Source organism: Vitis riparia, chromosome 13 (genome assembly GCF_004353265.1).
Source record: "Vitis riparia cultivar Riparia Gloire de Montpellier isolate 1030 chromosome 13, EGFV_Vit.rip_1.0, whole genome shotgun sequence".
Lineage (NCBI taxonomy): Eukaryota > Viridiplantae > Streptophyta > Magnoliopsida > Vitales > Vitaceae > Vitis > Vitis riparia.
Window position 1 is genome coordinate 3089319 of NC_048443.1, and position 23000 is coordinate 3112318.

Genomic DNA, 23000 nt, shown 5'->3' on the forward strand with positions numbered 1-23000 from the left:
GAAAATGGCTGAACAGATCCCTTTCAGTAGCATGGAGAATATTTTGATGAAGTTGGGGTCCCCCACCGGCCAAGCAATTGGGTTGGCCTTTGGCGTCCGCAAGGAGCTAGCAAAGCTTCAAGAGACACTGTCCACCATCAGAGATGTTCTCCTTGATGCTGAGGAGCAGCAGGAGAAAAGCCATGCTGTAGAAAATTGGGTGAGGAAGCTGAAAGAAGTTATCTACGATGCTGATGACTTGCTGGACGATTTTGCAGCCCATGATTTGCGGCAAGGACGAATAGCAAGGCAGGTTCGTGACTTCTTCTCATCCTCTAATCAAGTTGCGTTTCGTTTTAAGATGGGTCATAGAATAGCAGATATTAGAGGAAGACTGGATGATATTGCAAATGATATCTCTAAGTTCAACTTTATTCCAAGAGTCACAACTAACATGCGGGTGGAGAATAGTGGGAGAGAGACCCATTCTTTTGTGTTGACGTCTGAAATTATGGGAAGGGATGAGGACAAAAAGAAGATAATAAAATTATTGTTGCAATCAAATAATGAAGAAAATCTTTCGGTTGTTGCCATTGTTGGTATTGGTGGTTTAGGCAAGACCACAGTAGCTCAATTGGTATACAATGATGAGGATGTGGTAAAGCATTTTGATCTTAGGTTGTGGGTATGTGTTTCTGAGGATTTTAATGTAAAAATACTCGTTAGAAGCATCATAAAATCTGTAACAAGTAGAGATGTGGAGAACTTGGATTTGGATCAACTGAAAAATGTACTTCATGAACGCTTGAGTCAAAAGAGGTATTTGTTGGTGCTAGATGATGTTTGGAATGAGGACTCTGAAAAATGGAACAAATTGAGAATTTTGTTGAAAGTTGGTCCTATAGGGAGTAAAATTGTAATAACTACTCGAAGCTTTAAAGTTGCATCAATTACTGGAGTTGATTCCCCGTATGGTTTGGATGGCTTAAACCATGATCAATCTTGGGCTATGTTTAAAAATTTAGCATTTGGAGAAGAGCAACAAAAAGCACATCCAAACCTCTTAAGAATAGGAGAAGAAATCACAAAAATTTGCAATGGAGTCCATCTTGTAATTAGAACTTTAGAAAGAATATTACATTCTAAAAGTGAAGAAAATCAATGGTTGTCCATAAAAAACAATAAAAATCTAATGTCACTACAAGATGGGAACAACATATTATTGGTCCTAAAGTTAAGCTATGATAATTTACCGAGTCATTTGAAATAGTGTTTTACTTATTGTGCATTGTTTCCAAAAGACTATAAAATTGAGAAAAAAATATTGATACAATTATGGATGGCTCAAGATTACATTCAACCCTTAGATGAAAATGAACATCTAGAGAATGTTGGTGATCAATACTTCGGGGAGTTATTATCACGGTCATTGTTTCAAGAGATTGAAAAAGATGATAACAATAACATATTAAGTTGTAAAATGCATGACCTTATTCATGATCTTGCACAATCTCTTGTAAAGTCCGAGATCTTTATTTTGACGGATGATGTGAAAAATATTTTGAAAAAAATGTATCATGTGTCAATTTTCAAATGGAGTCCAAAAATAAAGGTTTTAAAAGCAAATCCCGTAAAAACCTTATTCATGCTCTCTAAAGGTTATTTTCAATATGGTCAAAATGTGGATTCTATAGTGAACAATTGCAAGTGTCTACGAGTGTTGGACTTATCTTGGTTAATGCTTGAAAAGCTGCCAAAGTCTTTGGGTAAATTGGTTCATTTGAGGTATCTCGACCTTTCCAGGGGTGGATTTGAGGTGCTTCCTAGTGGAATTACAAGCTTACAAAACCTGCAGACATTAAAACTCTGGGAATGTCATTCTCTTAAAGAATTGCCAAGAAATATAAGAAAAATGATCAACTTGAGGCACCTCGAGATAGATGCATGGACTAGATTGAGTTATATGCCTTGCAGATTGGGAGAATTGACTATGCTTCAGACCCTACCATTCTTTATTATTGGGAAAGGTGACCCCTAAGGGAATAGGTAGGCTGAATGAATTGAAATGCCTTAACAATCTAAGAGGAGGGCTACGGATTAGAAATCTTGAAAGGGTAAAGGGTGGGGCATTAGAATCGAAAGAAGCAAACTTGAAGGAAAAACACTACCTTCAGTCCTTGAGATTAGAGTGGGAATGGGGGGAAGCTAACCAGAATGGAGAGGATGGTGAGTTTGTGATGGAAGGCCTGCAACCACACCCAAATCTAAAGGAGCTCTACATAAAAGGTTATGGAGGTGTGAGGTTTCCGAGTTGGATGAGTTCCATGCTCCCTTCTCTCCAGCTTCTGGACCTTACAAATCTGAATGCGCTGGAATACATGTTGGAAAACTCTTCATCTGCAGAGCCATTCTTCCAATCTCTTAAAACACTCAACCTGGATGGTTTGCGTAATTACAAGGGATGGTGTAGGAGGGAGACAGCAGGACAACAAGCTCCTTCATTTCCTTCTCTTTCCAAATTACAGATCTATGGGTGCGATCAGTTAACAACCTTCCAGCTGCTTTCATCTCCCCGTCTTTTTAAATTAGTTATTGAGAATTGCAGTAGCTTGGAATCCCTGCAACTGCCTTCGTGTCCTTCTCTTTCTGAATCAGAGATCAATGCGTGTGATCAATTAACAACCTTCCAACTGCTTTCATCTCCCATTCTTTCTAAATTACCTATTTGTAACTGCAGCAGTTTGGAATCTCTGCAACTGCCTTCGTGTCCTTCTCTTTCTGAATTACAGATCATTAGGTGCCATCAGTTAACAACCTTCCAACTGCTTTCATCTCCCCATCTTTCTGAATTATATATAAGTGATTGTGGTAGATTGACAACCTTCGAACTGATTGCATCCCCTCGTCTTTCTAGATTAGGTATCTGGGATTGCAGTTGCTTGGAATCCTTGCAACTGCCTTCTTTACCTTGTCTTGAGGAACTAAAGCTGGGTAGAGTCCGTGAGGAGATACTATGGCAGATAATTTTGGTCTCTTCTCCACTGAAGTCTCTCCATATTTGGGGCATAAATGATCTGGTATCTCTGCCAGATGATCGACTACAACACCTCACTTCTCTCAAGTCCTTACAAATTGAGGATTGTGGTGGACTAATGTCTCTGTTTCAAGGGATTCAACATCTCAGCGCCCTTGAGGAGTTAGGAATTGATAACTGCATGCAGCTCAACTTGTCAGATAAAGAGGATGATGATGGTGGCTTGCAATTTCAAGGCCTTAGAAGCTTGCGTCAACTATTTATTGGACGAATTCCAAAATTGGCGTCTCTCCCAAAGAGGCTTCGACACGTTACCACACTCGAAACTCTCTCAATTATTGATTGTTCTGATTTCACCACTTTACCAGACTGGATAGGTAGCCTAACTTCCCTTTCAAAGCTGGAAATTATCGACTGCCCTATATTCAAGCTTGAAGATCGGTCCAAATCCAAGATTGCTCATATTCCGACAATTGACATCCGCTGAGATGTATCTCAGGTCTGAAATGCCAACCATTCTTCTCATTTTTATTATTTTATAATCAATTTTCTCTATTTTAGTAAATTCTTCATTTTCACACTTTGTCTTTGATAACATGTTTTGATTAGTAGAGTTTCAAATTTTTGTGTTTTTGAATCAATTATTAATGCTATAAAAATCAGTTTGGTTAACTCTATTCTCCTGACTTTCTCCTTCCTGGGCATCTAATTGACTTGGAATGAATGGATAGCAGTGATGATGCTTCTTCGTCTTCATTTTCATTGTGAGGCAATTTAGTTTAGGAGAGGGAGAAAACAAAGAGGACCGGTTCTTCCCATTCTTGAAAGTGCACTAGCTCAAAAATTGGAGAAATTCATGGTGCTATGTCAAAGCTAGAGCAACAATAGTTATCCCTACCACGATTTCTTTTTCTTTCTATTCACCTTGATCTCACATCCATACTTGTGCATCTGTTTCTTCATAATCTAGATTTGTATAGCTAAAGAGTATCTTCTTTGTTTCCATTCTCCTTCCCACTTTTCCCAATTGAAGTATCATATTGTTTCTTTTTTTAAGTAAATGCTATTTTTTTCTTAGAGAGGTGCTGGATCTTCTTACATGCCATAGAAGTAGGTTTGGCATCGAAACAGAAGCAACTAACATCTTTTGGATTCTCATCTACTATAAAATTTCGCTCAATTTGTTGCTCATTTTGGTGGTCTGTTGATCATTGTGGGTTATAATTTCTGCCCTTGTAATTCCAATTCTTTTATGTTTCTTCTATGATGAGGCTGACTTGTGTGTATGTTGGGTTTTCTAATACTAGTCTACTTCAAAATTGTAACAACCACTTGTTATGTAGCAGTAGAAAACAACTTTTGGTAAAGATGAGAAAAGATAGAAAATGAGCAACCACTTGTTGCTCTTTTTTTTTTTTTTTTTTTGTATGATACACATTTCAAGGGCTCAAACTTTAAGTTTAGTATATACCAATCCAATGTCTTTGCAATTTTCCCATTTGATATCTTTGCATTCTTTAATGAAATTGATTAAAAAAAAAAAAGTTACACACTGACAAGAAGAAATAAATTATACAAGGGTTTTAATATTGTTTTCCTAATATTATCCTCTAATCTTACTTCCATTATTAGTCTACCCAATGTTGATAAAGGGACTTGACTAAGAATTTTTCTTTCAAAAACAAAAACAAGCAGCTATAAAGAAATTTTATGTTATTAATTAGTCTACCTAATGTTAACATCTTACTTAATTTTAACTAAATTGGTAGCAAAATCAATACTAAAATGAATAATACTAATAATAATAACAATAATTTTAAAATAATAATTTTTAGAAATATTTTATTTAAAATAAATAACTAATGAATTTTAATTTTTTTTAAGATGTAAATGAGTCATGTATTCAATTACGAACATAATATTTTAAAATGTTATGATTTAATATGAAATTATTTTGATCAATTTTTTGAATTCCGAATTATTCTTAAAAAATAAAAAAGTTCATTTAAGAATTTAATTTTTTTAAATATGTCTCACTTAACTTAGAATCTATTTATCTAATAAGAAAAATTAAAAAATATAGTTGTATCTACAAGAAAAATAGTAAAGTTATGACTCATAATATTCTGTTTTGCTTTAATATTTTTTGAGTTTAAAATTATTTAAAAAAATTGTTAGACCCATTTTTCAATATGAAGAGTTGCTTGATTTAAAGTTCATTTGATAAATGAGAAAATTTACAAAAATATAATTATATGAAAAAATAATAATAATAGTCATTGTGAAGAAATTTTTAATGGGTTCACTATTTAAACTTCAAATTATTTTAAAAAATTACAAGACTTGTTAATGAATTTAATACATTAAGTCTTGTTTAATTTAGAATTTATTAGCCTAGTAAAAAAAATATCCGAAAATATGGTTCTATATGGAAGAGAGACAATAAAGTCCTAAACCAATTTTTATTTATAAATTTCTAATATTAAATGAATCACTAGCTATTTGAGTCTTACATTATTTTTTAAAATGACTAGAATTGTTAATGAATCGAATACATTAAGAGTGTGTTTGACACTGATTTTGTGAAGTGTTTCTAATCTTTCTAATACTTGAAAATTTTTATCTTTCAAAATATTATAGATGTTAGAAACACTTCTTAAAATCATTGTCAAACACACTGTAAGTCTTGTTTGATTTATTCATTTAGTAAAAAAATAATATATATATATATATATATATATATATATATATATATATATATATATATATATATATATATATATAAAGAAGAAACTAATCAAATCATTTAGAATTGATTTGCTTAATAAAATTTTTTGGAGAAATTAAAATAAATTCATAAAAACACTTGTAAATTAAAATAAGATTATATTTGAGGAATTTCGATTTCAACATTGGATCATGGAGAGAATAGAAGAATGATGTCATGTTTAATTTTAAAAAAAAAAAATTCAAAATTAAAAAAGGATTTATACTTGATTATCAAATTTTATTAAATGTAATAATTTCAAATTTTTATAAATTCAGTTTTGAGAGTTTATTACTTTTATCTGAAATGGAATTATTATACATATGTAGTAAACATTGTTTCTCGTATTTTAAAAGCAAGGAAGAGTTGCAGTCTCAATCACAAACTGCTATACTTGCTTATACTTTTTCTGGCACCTCCCATCTACGGTCTCGATCACAAACTCTATTGAAAATATATCCACCGGTCGTCTTTTTCACCGCATCATCATAATTACTACTAGTCAACAAGTGCTTAAAAATCATCTCTAGCACATACACCTCATCCTCCTGGTGAATCTCCACTGGCACACCATCCCCATTGTTGTACACACTGATGCAGTTCTTCTCCACATCGATCACCACCTTCACTGAGTCCATCGACGAGTCTCTTAATACTATAAATTAAATTTAATTGTTAAAAAATATTTTATTATTACTAGAATTAAATTAAGGTGGACTTGGGGTTCGAGGCTTGGATTGGACAAAAGGCTAGGTTAGGTTGAGCTATAGCACAAATGAGTTTCGATTTATGGATTGATTGGTTGATAGAGATAGAAAAAAGGGTTATTTGATTAAGTGACATGATATATAAATATCAAGCAAAACATATATTCTTGGTTGACACAAAAGTATGCATATATTCTTTGTTTGATACTTGCTACCAACTTGTTCCTTTCTTCTACAACAAGAGATCCTTTTCTTTGCTTCCTTCCCTATAGAACTAATGCTTTTCTCATTGCCCATATATATTAAGAGCATACACCTCTCACACTACTTTTGTTCTTGTTCTAATTTCTCCCACAATTATCTCAACTTCCGTCATTTTATAATTTTTCATTGGCCTTCTCCATCTCAGTTTCTTTGAAAGATGGCTGACCAAATCCCTTTCAGCATTGTTGAGAAAATCTTGACTAAGTTAGGCTCCTTGGCTGTCCAGGAAATTGAACTGGCTTGTGGTGTTAGAGAGGAGCTAAAAAAACTTGGGGACACATTGACCACCATCAAAGTTGTGCTTCTGGATGCTGAGGAGCGACATGACAGGGAGCATGCAGTGGAGAATTGGGTGAGGAGGTTCAAAGATGTCATCTATGATGCGGACGACTTGTTGGATGACTTTGCAACCTATGACTTGAGGCGAGGAGGAATGGCAAGACAGGTTAGTCACTTCTTCTCATCTTCAAATCAGGTTGCATTTCATTTTAGAATGGGTCATGGAATCAAAGTTATTAGAGGTGGACTAGATGGCATTGCAAGTGATATCTCTAAGTTCAATTTTATTCCAAGGGTGACAACTAGCATGCGAGTAGCGAATAGGGGGAGAGAGACCCATTCTTTTGTGTTGACGTCTGAAATTATGGGAAGGGATGAGGACAAAAAGAAGATAATAAAATTATTGTTGCAATCAAATAATGAAGAAAATCTTTCTGTTGTTGCCATTGTTGGTATTGGTGGTTTAGGTAAGACTGCTTTATGTCACGAACTTAGTCATTTCCTAAGCTCGTGTGGCACTTAGACAAGTCAAGAAGCTTGATCTTGCTAAGTCAGCCTTGCTCCAACGCTTAGCTTGCTAGGCTAAGATGCTCACGACTCGAAAGCTTGAGAAGGCGTAGTAGGCAACACTTAGAGAATGGAAGCTCTTATTACTTAAGGAAGCCTTTACAAGTACTTTAGGAACTCACTTGCTTGGTGCCTTGGCCAAATGAGGCCCTCGCCTATTTATAGGCACCAATGGAACTCTTTGGAACCTTGGAGGGTTCCTTACAATTCAAGTATATTCTAGAATGTCCTACATCATTCTATGTACAAACCTATGTACAAGAATATACAAGAGACCTTTGGAATTCTCTAGAAGGTTGTAGACTCTTCTCATGTCTTCCACCATAGTGTAGTGTTGTGTGGATTTCTCCAGACATCTCTAGAACCTTCCACACTCTTCCCACTCTAGGTGTCTCTAGAAGCTTTCTGGCTTTATATAAGCCCATGGGGAGGCTCATTTAAATCATCCTATGACACTCTCCTCCACCTAAGCCACAGACATCTTCGTCGCACCTTCTGCCCGGAACCGCTCAATCTGCTCCTGGAACTGCCATAGTGCATCTACTGGCTCCCAGCGAGCGTCGCTCTCTGGTAGTCCCTTCCATTTCACTAAGTACTCCGTAGCAGGAGGTACACCTCATCTCCTGATGACCCGATCAGTGAGGGCGTGTTCTACCTCCTTGTCATAGGAGGTCACGACCTCTGTAGGTGTCCTCTTAGACAACCCTCGGCTTAGATCATCCTTGTTTTCGTGATAAGGTTTCAAGTAACTTACATGGAAGACGGGATGAATCTTCAACCTTGGTGGTAGCTCAACTCTATAGGACACCTTGCCGACCTTCCCAAGTATGGGGAAAGGTCCTTCATACCTCCTCACAAGGCCCTTGTGTACCGGCCTTAAGGATTTGAATTGTTGAGGAAGGAGTGTGACAAGCACCATGTCTTCGACTTTGTACTCCGTGTGACGTCGTTTCTTGTCAGCCCACTTCTTCATTTTCTTAGCGGCCTTGTCCAAGTATGAGCGTGCTATGTCAGCTTGCTCGTGCCACCCCTTTGTGAACTTGAAAGTCATTGGACTTCTCCCCGTATAACCTATCGTTAGAGTGTGAGGAGTTAACGGTTGTTGCCCTGTGGCTAGCTCGAACGGACTCTTATTGGTTGTCTCACTCCTTTTCAGGTTGTATGAGAATTGGGCTATGTCTAGCAACGCAACCCAATCTTTTTAGTTGGCTCTCACAAAGTGCCTTAGGTAGAGCTCTAGTAAGGCATTCACCCTCTCTGTTTGCCCATCCGTTTGTGGGTGAAAGCTTGTGGAGAAGTGAAGCTCCGAACCCATAAGCTTGAAGAGCTCCGTCCAAGACTTCCTAGTGAAACATGGATCGTGATCACTGATGATGAACTTAGGCAACCCCCAATACTTGACTACGTGTTTTAGGAATAGCCTCGTCGTCTCTTCCGCAGTGCAGTCAGTCGGGGCTGCTATGAAGGTCGCGTACTTAAAGAACCTGTCCACTACTACTATGATAGAGTCGCTATCCTCCGACTTGGGTAGCCCTATGATGAAGTCCATGGTGATGTTGTCCCTTGGGCGCTCTGCTATAGGTAGTGGCTCTAACAGGCCTCTAGATTGTCGTTGCTTCACCTTGTCTTGTTGGCATATAAGACAAGTCCTCACATAGGCCTCAACCTCATCCCGTATTTGAGGCCAGTAATAAGCTGACTCGAGTAGTGCCCTTGTGCATCGTTGTCTAGGGTGCCCTGCCCACTTGGTGTCATGGCACTCTTTTATCAGATTCCGCCTTATGTTCCCCCACTTAGGCACATAGAGTCGTTTCTCCTTAGTGTAGAGTAGGTCGTCTTCCACCCAAAACCGCTTAGTCTTCTCTTCACGAGCCAGAGCGATGAGGCTCTTTGCCACTGGATCATGTTATGTCCCTCCCTTAGAAGATCCATTATGTCTCCTTGGGTCTGACTCATCATGGACGCTAGCTCCGCTTTGTGGCTTAGGGTGTCGGCCACATGATTAGCACTTCCTGGCTTATACTCCAGCGTATAGTCGAACTCGGCCAAGAAGTCTTGCCACCTAGCTTGTTTAGGGCTTAGCTTCTTCTATGTCTGGAAGTAGCTAGTGGTAACATTGTCAGTTTTCACAATGAAGTGAGACCCCAGAAGATAGTGCCTTCAGGTGCGCAAGCAATGGATGATGGCGGTCATTTCTTTCTCTTGCAGCGTGTAACGCCTCTCTGTGTCATTTAGCTTACGACTCTCGAAGGCGATCAGATGCCTATCTTGCATAAGGATCCCCCAATAGCGAAGTCTGAGGTATCTTTATGTACCTCAAAACCCTTGGTGTGGTCGGGTAGTGCCAACACCGGCTCCTCAGTCACAGCCTTCTTAAAATCTTCAAAGGCTTGTTGGCACCTTTCGTCCCATTCCCATGCCTTATTCTTCTTAAGAAGATTAGTGAGTGGAATGACCCTTGTTGAATAACCTTTGATGTATTGTCAGTAGTAATTAACTAAACCAAGGAAAGATCTAAGTTGAGGCACCTTGGTTGGTGGATCCCATTCCTGGATGGCATTCACCTTTCTATCATCCATCATCAACTTGCCATCTTTGATGCGATGCCCTAGGAAGCTCACTTTCTCCTTAGCAAATGAGAATTTCTCCTTCTTCACATATAGCTTGTTCTACCTCAAGATCTTAAAGACCTTTCTCAAATGTTCCACATGCTCTTTTAGGGTGCTATTGTAGATTACTATGTCATCCAAGTATACCACCAGGAATTTGTCTAAATATGGGTGGAAGATCTTATTCATGAGCGTGCAGAACGTGGTTGGGGCATTGGTGAGTTCGAAATGCATCACTAAGAATTCGTATGAGCCGTACCTGGTCACACATGTGGTATTCGGCTCGTCCCCCTCCGCAATCCTGACTTGGTAGTAGCCTGACCTTAATTCTAGCTTTGTGAAGTATCTTGCCCTTCGAAGTTGATCGAACAAGTTAGCGATGAGTGGGATAGGATACTTGTTTTTTACCGTCACCTTGTTGAGTGCTTGGTAGTCTATACACATCCATAAGGACCCATCGTGCTTCTTCTGAAATAAGACCGACGCGCCATAGGGAGCTTTGGATGGTTGGATGAACCCTGCGTCAAGCAACTCCTTAAGTTGTCTCCTTAGCTCCTCCAGCTTAGGTGGTGCCATCTTATATGGCCCTATAGCAGGGGGTTTGGCTCCCAGCTCCAACTCAATCTTGTGATCTTCCTCTCTCCTAGGAGGAAGTCTCTTAGGCAACTCAGGCGGCATCATGTCCTTGAACTCATCAAGGACCCCCTCGATTTCCTTAGGCATGGGTTCTCCTGACCCATTATCCCTTTCTTCCTTCAGGGTTGAGAAGTAGGTCACCTCTTTCCTCTTTAACCCCTTCTTAACTTGCATAGCTGATAACATAGGGGTCTTGGGCGTACCTTCAGTGACCATAAGGACCATGCATGGCTTCTCCTCCTCTAGGATAGCCATTGAGCGTAGGAAAGGTAATGGCACAACCTTGACCTTCTATAGGAAGTCCATTCCTAATGCCATCTTGAAGTCATCCATGGGTGCCACTATGAAGTCGACCCTTCCTTCCCATGAGCCGATATGCATGGTCACCTCACAAGCTACTCCGTGTGATGGCTTGGCAATTGAATTAACTGCCTTGAGCCATCCTCCTTCCTTAGATGCTTGGAGCTCTAGCCTTTTTGCCTCATCCTCCGAGACAAAGTTATGAGTGGCACCAGTGTCCACCAAGGCCTTGGTGGCCTTCCCATTCACAAGGGCCTCTACATACATTAGGCATCGGCTTGACCTTAAGGGCATTTAGGAGCTGCAACGATCCCCCCTGAGCATCGTCTTTTTTCTCCTTTTCCTCGATCATAGCATTTAGAGCTTTCCTCTTAGGACAGTCCCGCGCCCAGTGTGGACCATCACATAAGAAGCAGTTGGTCCTGGGTGTGAACTCCTTCCGTTTATCCTTGTCTTTGCCATCCTTGCCACTAGGGCCTTTGCTTGATCCTTCCTTAAAAGTGTAGCTTCGTGATCCCTTCTCTCCCCCACCTTTGGTCTGGTTACCCTTGGATGGTGGCTTGGGTTTGAAGGAGTCTCTCCTTTTATAATCTACCAAGGACTCTACTACCGCCATGGTCGTAGCTAAGTCTTGGACACCACGTCTCCTCAACTCTTGCTCGACCTAGCTATGCAAGTTGTCCATGAAGTTAAATAGTAGCTCCTCCTCGGACATGTTGGGTTTCTCAAGCATAAGCGTAGAGAACTCCTTGACATACTCACGGATTGAGCCCGTGTGCTTAAGATGCTTCATACTCTTCCTTGCTAGGTAAGCCACATCTTCGGGATACAATTGCCTTTTGATTTCTCTCTTAAAGGCGTCCCATGTGTCTATGGTGCACGTCTCTTTCTCTATGTCGGCAAACCGTTGACGCCACCATAGAGTAACATTATCAGTGAGGTAGAGGGTCGCGGTGCGTACCTTAGTGGCTTCATCCGTCAGTGTGATGGCCTCAAAGTAGCGCTCCATGTGCCACAAGAAGTTATCCAACTCCTTAGCATCCCTCTTGCCACTGAACATGTGTGGCTTGGGCACCTCCACCCTTGGTGCCTCATGAGTGGCCATGACTCGTGCTGATACCGCAGTCTTATAGATGGCTAGCTCTTGACGAATCTCTTGGTCTCGGGCCTCCTTGCGCCCAGCCAAGGCCTCCATCCTTGACTCCACACTAGCGAACATGCTCATGACCTTGTCTTGGAAGGACATGAACTCCTCATGTGACACCAGCTGAACTTGCGAGCCTGGCACCCCCTCGCGAAGGTCTTGGATCTGCTCTCTTAGATCCTCTAAGCCCTTCTCCATGCCTTGCTCGATCAAGTCCACTCCTTCATTGGTGTCTACCATGGCTAACTCCATCTTGGCTAGCCTTGCCTCCATGTTGGCTAAGGCGTCACGAGACTTATCCTTCCTGCCTCTACCCCGTCTAGTAGGCTCAATCTCCCTTCCACGAGTTTGCTCGCTAGTCTCCTCCACATTAGAGCCCGACATGCTTCCTTCACTATGCCCATTTCGTAGCCGCGCTCTAATACCACTTGTCACGAACTTAGTCATTTCCTAAGCTCGTGCGGCACTTAGACAAGTCAAGACGCTTGATCTTGCTAAGTCAGCCGTGCTCCAACGTTTAGTTTGCTAGGCTAAGATGCTCACAACTCGGAAGCTTGAGAAGGCATAGTAGGTAACACTTAGAGAATGGAAGCTCTTATTACTTAAGGAAGCCTTTACAAGTGCTTTAGGAACTCAATTGCTTGGTGCCTTGGCCAAATGAGGCCCTCACCTATTTATAGGCACCAATGGAACTCTCTGGAACCTTGGAGGGTTCCTTACAATTCAAGTATATTCTAGAATGTCCTACATCATTATATGTACAAACCTATGTACAAGAATATACAAGAGACCTTTGGAATTCTCTAGAAGGTTGTGGACTCTTCTCATGTCTTCCACCATAGTGTAGTGTTGTGTGGATTTCTCCAGACATCTCTAGAACCTTCCACACTCTTCCCACTCTAGGTGTCTCCAGAAGCTTCTTGGCTCTATATAAGCCCATGGGGAGGCTCATTTGAATCATCCTGTGACACTTAGCCCAATTGGTATACAATGATGAGAAGGTGGTAAGGCATTTTGATCTTAGGTTGTGGGTGTGTGTTTCTGATGATTTTGATGTGAAAATCCTAGTTGGAAACATCATAAAATCTGCAACAAATGAAAATGTAGATAATTTGGTGTTGGAACAATTGAAAAACAAACTTCATGAAAAATTAAATTCCAAGAGATACTTGTTAGTAATGGATGATGTTTGGAATGACGATTTTGAAAAATGGAATCAATTAAGGATTTTGTTGAAAGTTGGTGTTAGGGGGAGGAAAGTTGTAGTGACTACTCGAAACTCTAAAGTTGCATCAATTATGACAATTGATCCCCCATATGTTTTGAATGGTTTAAACCATGATCAATCTTGGGGTTTGTTTAAAAGTTTAGCATTTGGAGAAGAGCAACAAAGAGCACATCCAAACCTCCTAAAAATAGGAGAAGAAATTACAAAAATGTGCAATGGAGTCCCTCTCGTAATCAGAACTTTAGGAAGGATATTGCATTCTAAAACCGAAGAAAGTCAATGGTTGTCCATAAAAAAACAATAAAAATCTAATGTCGCTTCGAGATGGGAACAACATATTATTGGTACTAAAGTTAAGTTATGATAATTTACCAAGTCATTTGAAACAGTGTTTTACTTATTGTGCATTGTTTCCAAAAGACTATAAAATTGAAAAAAAATGTTGATACAATTATGGATGGCTCAAGGTTACATTCAACCTTCGGATGAAAATGAATATCTAGAGGATGTTGGTGATCAATATTTTGAGGAGTTATTATCACGGTCATTGTTTCAAGATATTGAAAAAGATGATAACAATAATATATTAAGTTTTAAATGCATGACCTTATCCATAATCTAGCACAACTTGCTGTAAAGTCTGAGATCTTTATTTTGACGGATGATGTACAAAATATGTCGGAAAGAGTTCATCATGTGTCATTTGACGAATGGAGTCCGAAGATGAAGGTTTTAAAGGCAAAACCCATAAGAACATTATTTATGCTCTCTAAAGATTATTTTCATTGTGGTGACAATGTTGATTCTATAGTGAATACACTTATTCCAAATTGCAAGTGTCTACGGGTGTTGGACTTATCTTGTTTAATTCGTGGAGAGCTGCCAAAGTCTTTAGTTAAATTGGTTCATTTGAGATATCTCGACCTTTCTTGCCGTGGAATGAGGGTACTTCCTAGTGGAATTACAAGCTTACAAAACCTGCAGACATTGAAACTCTCGAAATGTGATGATCTTAAAGAATTGCCAAGAAATATAAGAAAAATGATCAACTTGAGGTACCTTGAGATAGATGGATGCCAGAGATTGGATTATATGCCTTGCAGATTGGGAGAATTGACTATGCTTCAGACCCTACCATTATTTGTTATTGGGAAAGGTGACCGTGAGGGAATAGGTAGGCTGAATGAATTGCAATGCCTTAACAATCTAAGAGGAGGGCTACATATTAGAAATCTTCAAAGGGTGAAGGGTGGGGCATTAGAATCCAAAGAAGCAAACTTGAAGGAAAAACACTACCTTCAGTCCTTGGCATTACAATGGAGGTGGTGGGAGTGGGGGGAAGATTACCAGAAAGGAGAGGATGCGGAGTTGGTGATGGAAGGCCTGCAGCCATGCCCAAATCTAAAGGAGCTCTATATAGATGGTTACACAGGTGTGAGGTTTCCGAGTTGGATGAGTTCCGTGCTGCCTTCTCTCCAGCGTCTGTATCTTACACATCTGAATGCGTTGGAATACGTGTTGGAAAACTCTTCATCAGCTGAGCCATTCTTTCCATCTCTTAAAACACTCAAGCTGGGTGGGTTGCGTAATTTGAAGGAATGGTGTAGGAGGGAGATAGCAGGAGAGCGAGCTCCTTCATTTCCTTCTCTTTCTGAATTACAGATCTATTGGTGTGATCAATTAACAACCTTCCAACTGCTTTCATCTCCTCTTCTTACGCTATTGCAAGTCGAATATTGTGGTGGATTGACATCCCTCCAACTGCTTTCATCTCCCCGTCTTTTTAAATTACTTATTTTTAATTGCAGAAGCTTGGAATCCCTGCAACTGCCTTCGTGTCCTTCTCTTTCTCAATTATGGATTGGTACGTGTGATCAGTTAACAACCTTAAAACTGATTTCATCCCCTCATCTTTCTGAATTATTTATTGGGGGTTGCAGTTGCTTGGAATCCTTGCAACTGCCTTCTTTACCTTGTCTTGAGGAACTAAACCTGGGTAGAGTCTTTGAGGAGATACTGTGACAGATAATTTGAGTAGAAGTTAGAAATTGCTAACTGCGGGCAGCTCAACTTGTCAGATAAAGAGGATGATGATGGTGGCTTGCAATTTCAAGGCCTTAGAAGCTTGCGTCAACTATTTATTCAAGGAATTCCAGATTTGGTGTCTCTCCCAAAGGGGCTTCAACATGTTACCACACTGGAAACTCTCTCAATTAGAGAGTGTTCTGATTTCATTACTTTACCAGACTGGATAAGCAGCCTAACTTCCCTTTCAAAGCTGGAAATTGGGGGGTGCCCTAGATTCAAGCTTGGAGATCGGTCCAAGATTGCTCATATTCCAACAGTTGACATCCAGCTAACATATATTTCAGGTCTGAAATGCCAACCATTCTTCTCATTTTTATTTTTTTTATGGCTTCATTTTTATTATTTTACAATCAATTTTCTCTATTTTAGTAAATTCTTCATTTTCACACTTTGTCTTTTGATAACATGTTTTGATAAGTAGAATTCCAAAATTTTGTATTTTTGAATCAATTATTAACACTATAAGAAATCACACTTGTAGTCATTACTTTGTAATGAAATACCAAATTAATTATGTTTCACGTCGAAAATTTTCCTTTCACTTTAATCCTATCTTTAGTTTTTGGAAATTTTGATAGAAAGAAAATAAAAGATTTTTTTTTTCTATTTTGTACAATAATTAAATAATTTATACATATTTCTAACTAATTTAATTATATTTATATTTTCATGCTAAACCAAATATGACAAAATCATTTTCCTTAATTTGTTATTCTTTTTAACTTTCATTAATATTTTCATGTCCCTTCTCAGAGTTGTAATCTTCAATTGTCCACTATTGTGAGGAAGTTGCCAAAAGAAACATGTGCAGATTGACCTACGATTGCTCATGTCCCAACAACTCTTATTGGCATTCTATCATGCTCTGCTGCATGAAGGAATCCCACTCTATTCGATTCAAGACCGCCATCCACAATTTTCAGGTTTGCAATGCTACATCATTTCGCACTTTTGATGGATTCATCTTTCATGATTTTTCTATAAAACCTATAAGTGTGTTGGACTCTATTTTCAGTGCTAGAAATCCAAGAAAGAAAGTCTGAGGGAAAACAAAACCTTCAATGCTCAAGACTATATTGGGGAAGCCCGATTATTGGTGAGAGACAGATCATTGGTGGCTTCAAGAATATGGGTGGTCTCTAAACTATTGGGATGGCCCAGAACCAGTTGCCAATAAGGGGATGAAGAGGTTGAGTCAATGATGAGGTTCTACCACTGTATGGTCAACTTTCTTCTTTACAATTTTTGAAACTTGAGAATCCAACTGCAGTTGGCTACATCCTCAATTCCTTATTTTTCTAAATTTTATATATCAGAAAATGCCATCACTTGAATTTCATCTTTGAATTTGCTTTCATCTCCCTGCCTTTCTAAATTAGATATGTATCACAGAATGCCATCACTTGATACCATTGAGTTTGCCTTCATCTCCTCGTCTTTGTAAATTAGACATCAACTATAGCACTAACTTGACATCCTTAGCACTACTTTCATATCATTTTTGCTTGCTCCACCTGCCATATAAAATGCTTAGATTAGTAAATTTTGAAATTCATCATCTCTTCAAAGAGATCAATTGTTGGTAGTTGTTTGCCAAAATGTCTACGTACTTGGTGTCTGTATTCTACATGTTTGGAAAATTTCTTAGATTAATTATTTTATTGCAGATGTAATTACGATCAAGTCAAAGAAAAATGGTATAATGGTAGCACTAAACACTTCTGTCAAGTATGCGTAAGGTCAAAGGTGCTGATAGCCTAATTTGCAATTTCATAATCTAGAATTCTCCATACTTATTTGAAAGATGTCTAAAAGGTAAACTGAAGATTGAGTCAATATTTCTTAGTTTCTTGAAATTGATGTTGACTAGCAATGGATTACCGATTCATAAAGGAGAGCTCTTTAATTCTAGTATGTCACATGATAGGTTTCAGGTTTGCAATTCTACCTATATTCCTTTTTTGCTAGTCACACTTTTCATTATTTTACAATCTATCTTCTAAGAACATTATACTCCACTTATAGTTCTATCAATTATAATCGTTTCTCTCTTTTGCTTTTGATCATTTACTTTCTCTTGTTTGATTTATTAAAAATTGTTATAATTTGTTTTAGAGGAGGGGTCAAAAGAAGGAGAATTAGTAGAACCATTCTTCTCATTCCTGCCATGATGGAAAAACTCAAAAGTTGAAAAAACCGAAACAAATGGTGGAGGGGCTAGTTACACTGCTAGAACAACAACGACGTCCTTCATTCCTACCACAATTTCCTTTTCTTTCTATACTCCCTGAGCTGACATCCATGCTATTGCGTGAGTGTCTTGAGGATCAACAGTATCTATACTTCCTTCTTGCATCGCCTTTAAAGTCAATGCGTATTGAAGGCATCAATGGACCTAACATCTCTTCTAGAAAAAGGGTAGCAACACCTAACGTCTCTCTCAATTTTTGGTAATTACAATAAATCTTTATCTATTTGTCCGAGTCTAGATATCCCAAGTGTAGATATTAGTGATTTTGAATTCTATGTCCTTGTCTTGGGGAACTTTTGCAAGTCAGAGATTTTTTGGGATAAATATAGCATCCAATTTTTAGGTTTTGAGAGTTTGTGCCAAATATGTATTCCCCTTATCCAAGGTTAGTACCCCTCCCAAGGACCTCAGCATATTACTGCATTGAAAATCTAACACTTTAGGACCATGCTCATTTTCTGACTTGGGCATACTAGATTCATTTTACAATTTCATTCATCCTTCTGTTCTTGATCGTATATCTCTTATTCATTTTCTAACTGAGTTAGGCAATCTAACTGAGCCGGAGTATATGAAGGAGTCTTCATCAGCAATGCCATTCTTCCCTTCTTTTAAAGGACTTCAAATTTTTGAGTTGCTGAATTGGAAGGATGGTGGAGGAGAGACATATCACATAACTTGTCTTTCAGAATGAGAGATCAATGATTGCCATAACTTGACTTCCTTGACAATGTCTTCATCTTCTTCTCTTTCTCATTTAGATTGACATCCATTGTTTGTCTTCATTTCCTTGTCTTGAGGGGTTATACCTTTGTGATGTCCATAAGGAGCTATTGTGGCCAACAATGTTTGCCTCTTCTTCATTGCAGATGCTGGATATTTGTGGAAGAGTTGATCTAATATCTCTGCCTGAGGAAGGACTGTGATCGACTTGTCTCAACAATTTGTCAATCACGGATTGTCATGGCCTATTTGTGTCAAGCAGGAAGCTTGGTTTTTCAGATAATGAGGATGATGATGACACTGTCAAGAAATTTCAAGGACTTAGAAGCTTTTTCACAATATGTGGAAATTGTTTCAATTCCACAGTTGTCTGTCTCCCAAGGGAGATTCAACATGTTACCTCCCTGGAAACTCTCTCAGTTATTCTGGTCTAGTAGCTTTGCCAGACGGTAGGAAGCGCTACATCATTTTCAATGCCTCAAATTGAAATCAGTTCCAATGGATGTGTTCAATCAACCCTTTATAGAAACTGATAATCTATGGTTGTCGGCACTTACTGGAAATGTGCTAAAAGGAAACATGTGAAAATTGGCCTAAGATTTTACATGTTCCTAAAATTGATATTGAGGAGCCATAGTAGGATGATAGTGAGGAGCCATCAGAAGGATGCCTGCTCTTCAATGGTCTCATTCACAATATATTTTAGGTTTGCAATCCAATCTCTCCTCCAGCTTCTAATTGCTTCGTTTCTTGTTATTTTACGATCATTATTAAGCTAAGAGTGTTATACTCTGTTCTATGTGCACATATACAATCTATGAATACAAATCTGCAGTGCTCTTGCTGTCTGTCAAAATATCAATTTATTTTGATATCCATAATATCTTTCTGGTTTCACAATACTGAACTGTTAAGAATCTTATAAAGTAGTTTATATTTCTGTTTGACAATAAACTGTGCTTTTTGTTAATTTTGAAGATATCACTCTAGTTAACCAAAACAAAAAATAGACAAGAACACTTATTATTATGTTAGTCCTCTCTGGTGTTATGAATTATAATTTGGCGAATAGGTTACAGATCATGCTTGTAATTATGTTAAAGGGTAGCTGTTGAACAAAGTAACTGTTTCATTTTTCTTTTCACTTAACTTGTTCTACAACATACTCAGATTAGTAAAGTTTGAAAATTGTCTTCTCAAATATGGCATCATGCTTTCAGCATACACTTTCTTTAGGCTTTGCAGTCCATCAATAACAAGTGTTTATTATTCAGGTTTACCTTCATTTCTCTCCTTTTTCTTTTGATCATTTATTCTCTCTTATTTAACATGTTTAAAAGTGATGTTATACCTTACTTGGAGTTTTGATGTTCGATTCTCATTTGCAGTAGAACCACAACATACCACTTGAGCAAGGAGCAAATTTTACTGAATCCATCTAACAGTTGGTCAATTCTCTTCTCTCAAGTCTCTCGACCTTGGGAATCTAAATCATCTGGAGCACATGGATAACAGGGTCATGTCTTCTTTATTTTCATTGAGAGACAATCTGGTTTAGGAAAAGCAGCAAACAAGAAGAATTAGTTGGACCATTATTCCTATTCCTGCCATGATGGAGAAATTCATGCTGGAGAAGCTTCAAAAGACATGGTTGAAGGGTAGTATCACTAGCAGAGCATGTAACAGCACCAACATTCAATATCCACGTCTTGATCAGGATTTTGATTTTTTATAACATCTCTTCCAGAAAAGGGTTTCCAACACCTCAATTTTTCTTAATTGTGGTAAGCATGACATGTCATTGCCTATTTATATGGAGTCTAGATATCCAGTTTTTAATGATGGCAGAAATCTGTCTCACATGTCAGACTTGAAAACTTCTAGAATTTTTTGTTGCTGAGAGATTCCCCTGTTAGAGACAAGAATGAAGGTAGCATGCAATTTTGAGTACTTGACCCGGTCCAAAGTTGATGCTTCTCTCAAAGACTTCAACATGTCAATGCTCTGGAAATCTAACACCTTAGGACTCTACTTGATTGGCTGCTGACTTTGACATACTAGAATGGTACTTCACATCACTAAGAGGGTGTTTGTTTTTTCAGCTTTTTGCTTAAAGCAATTTGCTTTCAGATTTTCGGTTATTTGTTTTTCTATTTTTTCACGACTTATTATAAACTTTTTACTGAATAGAAAAAATCAAAATATTTGATTTCTAAATATAAAAAATATTGTGTTGGTTTTTCTTTACTTTTTAATATTTAATAGAAATAAAATATTAAAAAAAACAAACAATCTAATACTTCACACTATTAAACATTAAAGTTCTATTTAGAATTAAGTACAAAAAACAAACACCACCTAAGTTTGTTATCATTCATTACCAAGCTTGAAATCAGAAGCAGTTGTTGATTGGCCTCATGGCTTCTCATTTCTTAGGAATTCATTTCTACTACTCACAAATTGCTAATTCATGAAGAACTTCCATCTTTTCAGTTCTAATATGTTTTCCACATATATTTCAAGTCTACAATGTTAACCTCTTTTCCTACTTTTGATGGCCGTTTCTTTTGTTTCCATTACATAGGTGGATAATAAATTTCTTTGTTCCTTCCTTTCTTCTTAATTTCATAGGAGGAACAAGTTGGTAGATGCAAAGTGTAAAATTTTCCCCATAAGTGTTCTTTGTCATTGTGTTCCTATGTGTATAATTATGATTGATTTATTTTTTAATAATAATATCTTAGTTGTTTTAGTTTATACGGTTCTTAATATCAGAAATTTCAAAATAATAAAGGATATGCTTCATCCAAGAGCTTGTTCTATGTCTCATACAATTGAAGATGCTTGAAAAGTATATCACTAATATCTCATATTATCATTTTATATATTTGTGAAGGAAGTACTTTTATAATTTGGAAATTATCAAACATTTTTATTTCAAGGTGAATTATAGGTGTCCATAAGTTTGATCAATGCCTTTGGAAGAGTTTGTGCCTGAATATCGCCTCATGTTGGATGGTATACTTTCGTCCCTTCTATTAGCAGTTTTTTTACACTTCTCCTACTACCATTTCTTGTATTTCCAGGAAAGGATTTTTCAAGAAGACATTTGAAATCAAATATGGGAGACCGTTGGCCCCTATATGCATTCTGATTTTGCCATATCTCTCTAAGTCAAGCTCACTCATTTTCCCAAGTTGACTCATTCACTACCCTGCTCCTCTCATTCCTAACTCCATCAGCACTACTGACGCCTCAATGGTTTGATGGTTTGAATTATGAAGAATTGAAATAGTAAGTGAAGTATCAAAGTAAATGTTTCATGGATTTTATTTTACCAAATAAAATATTCTAATTATTGCTGAAAACACCCCAATAAAAATATATATTGATGATAATGGTGGAAATGAACCTAAAACCCCTAGATTATCATAAGGAAATCAAATGCAAAAATCATAAACTTCATGGGGTTGAGATTGCATTTTGAAAAACTAAAAGAAAATTTCATTATCATCATTCATTTGCATTGTTGGTGTGAGGACTCTTCCATACTATTTGTATAGTACTGATGTTGAGTAGAAAGGCATCCCACACCTGGATTTCTTTTCTTGATTTTGATATGCTTTGCTTGCTTATTCCTCGAGATATTCTTTGCTTACTCCTCTTAGTTTAGCCATGTCCTATGCAGTCTTTATATACTAGATCAATCGGAATTCCATTACCCTTCAAAGGACTATCATATCTTATTCTGATATATCTAACAATTCTCTCAACCCCCCATATTTTTTAATATTTCCTTGCCCTTCTCCATTTCAGTTTCTCTAAAAAGACGGCTCAACAAATCCCATTTAGTATTGTTGAGAAAATTTTGACCAAGTTGGGGTCTTTAGCTGTCTAAGAAATTGGCTTGTGGAGTTCAAAGGAACCTTACAAAGTTTACAAATACACTGTCCACCATCAGAGTTGTACTTCTCAATGTTAAGCAACAACAGGACGAAAACCAAGCAATAGAAAATTGGATCAAGAGTGTGAAACATGTTATCCATGATGCAAATGACTTGGTGCGACCTATCATTTGTGGCAAGGAAGAACAATAAGACAGGTTAGTGGTTTTTTTATATCTTCAAAACAAGTTACATTTTATTCAAACATGCACAACTAACAAGGGGTTAAAAATAGGGAGAGATAGAGACCCATTGTATGGTGTTGACATCAGAAATTAGGAGAAGAGATGAAGACAAAGAGGACATAATAAAATTGTTATTTCAATCTAACAATGAAGAAAATCTTTCCATTACTGCCATAGTTGGTATTGGGGGGTTTAGGCAAGACCACCCTCATTCAATTGGTATACAATGATGATAAGGTGGTAAATTACTTTTATCTTAGGATGTAAGCATGTGTTTATAATGAGTTTGATGTGA

General features: G+C 37.8%; 1 protein-coding gene across 6 annotated transcripts; it reads left to right on the top strand.

Annotated features, from left to right (window-relative positions):
• LOC117927535 (putative disease resistance protein RGA4) lies at positions 1-20675 on the top strand. 6 transcript variants are annotated; one of them, XM_034847080.1, is made up of 7 exons: positions 1-3512; positions 6978-7196; positions 15593-15886; positions 16356-16525; positions 16618-16819; positions 18723-19282; positions 19965-20675. In XM_034847080.1, exon 1 carries the CDS (start codon positions 2217-2219, stop codon positions 3498-3500), a length of 1284 nt encoding a protein of 427 aa, XP_034702971.1. In that variant the 5' UTR covers positions 1-2216; the 3' UTR covers positions 3501-3512; positions 6978-7196; positions 15593-15886; positions 16356-16525; positions 16618-16819; positions 18723-19282; positions 19965-20675. The 6 variants fall into 6 exon arrangements, with proteins under 6 accessions (XP_034702971.1, XP_034702967.1, XP_034702970.1 ...); XM_034847076.1 differs by lacking the exons at positions 1-3512; positions 6978-7196 and adding exons at positions 13017-15378; positions 17270-17536; XM_034847079.1 differs by lacking the exons at positions 1-3512; positions 6978-7196 and adding an exon at positions 13017-15378 and having other exon boundaries at positions 15455-15886.
• Positions 20676-23000: the final 2325 nt, after the last annotated feature.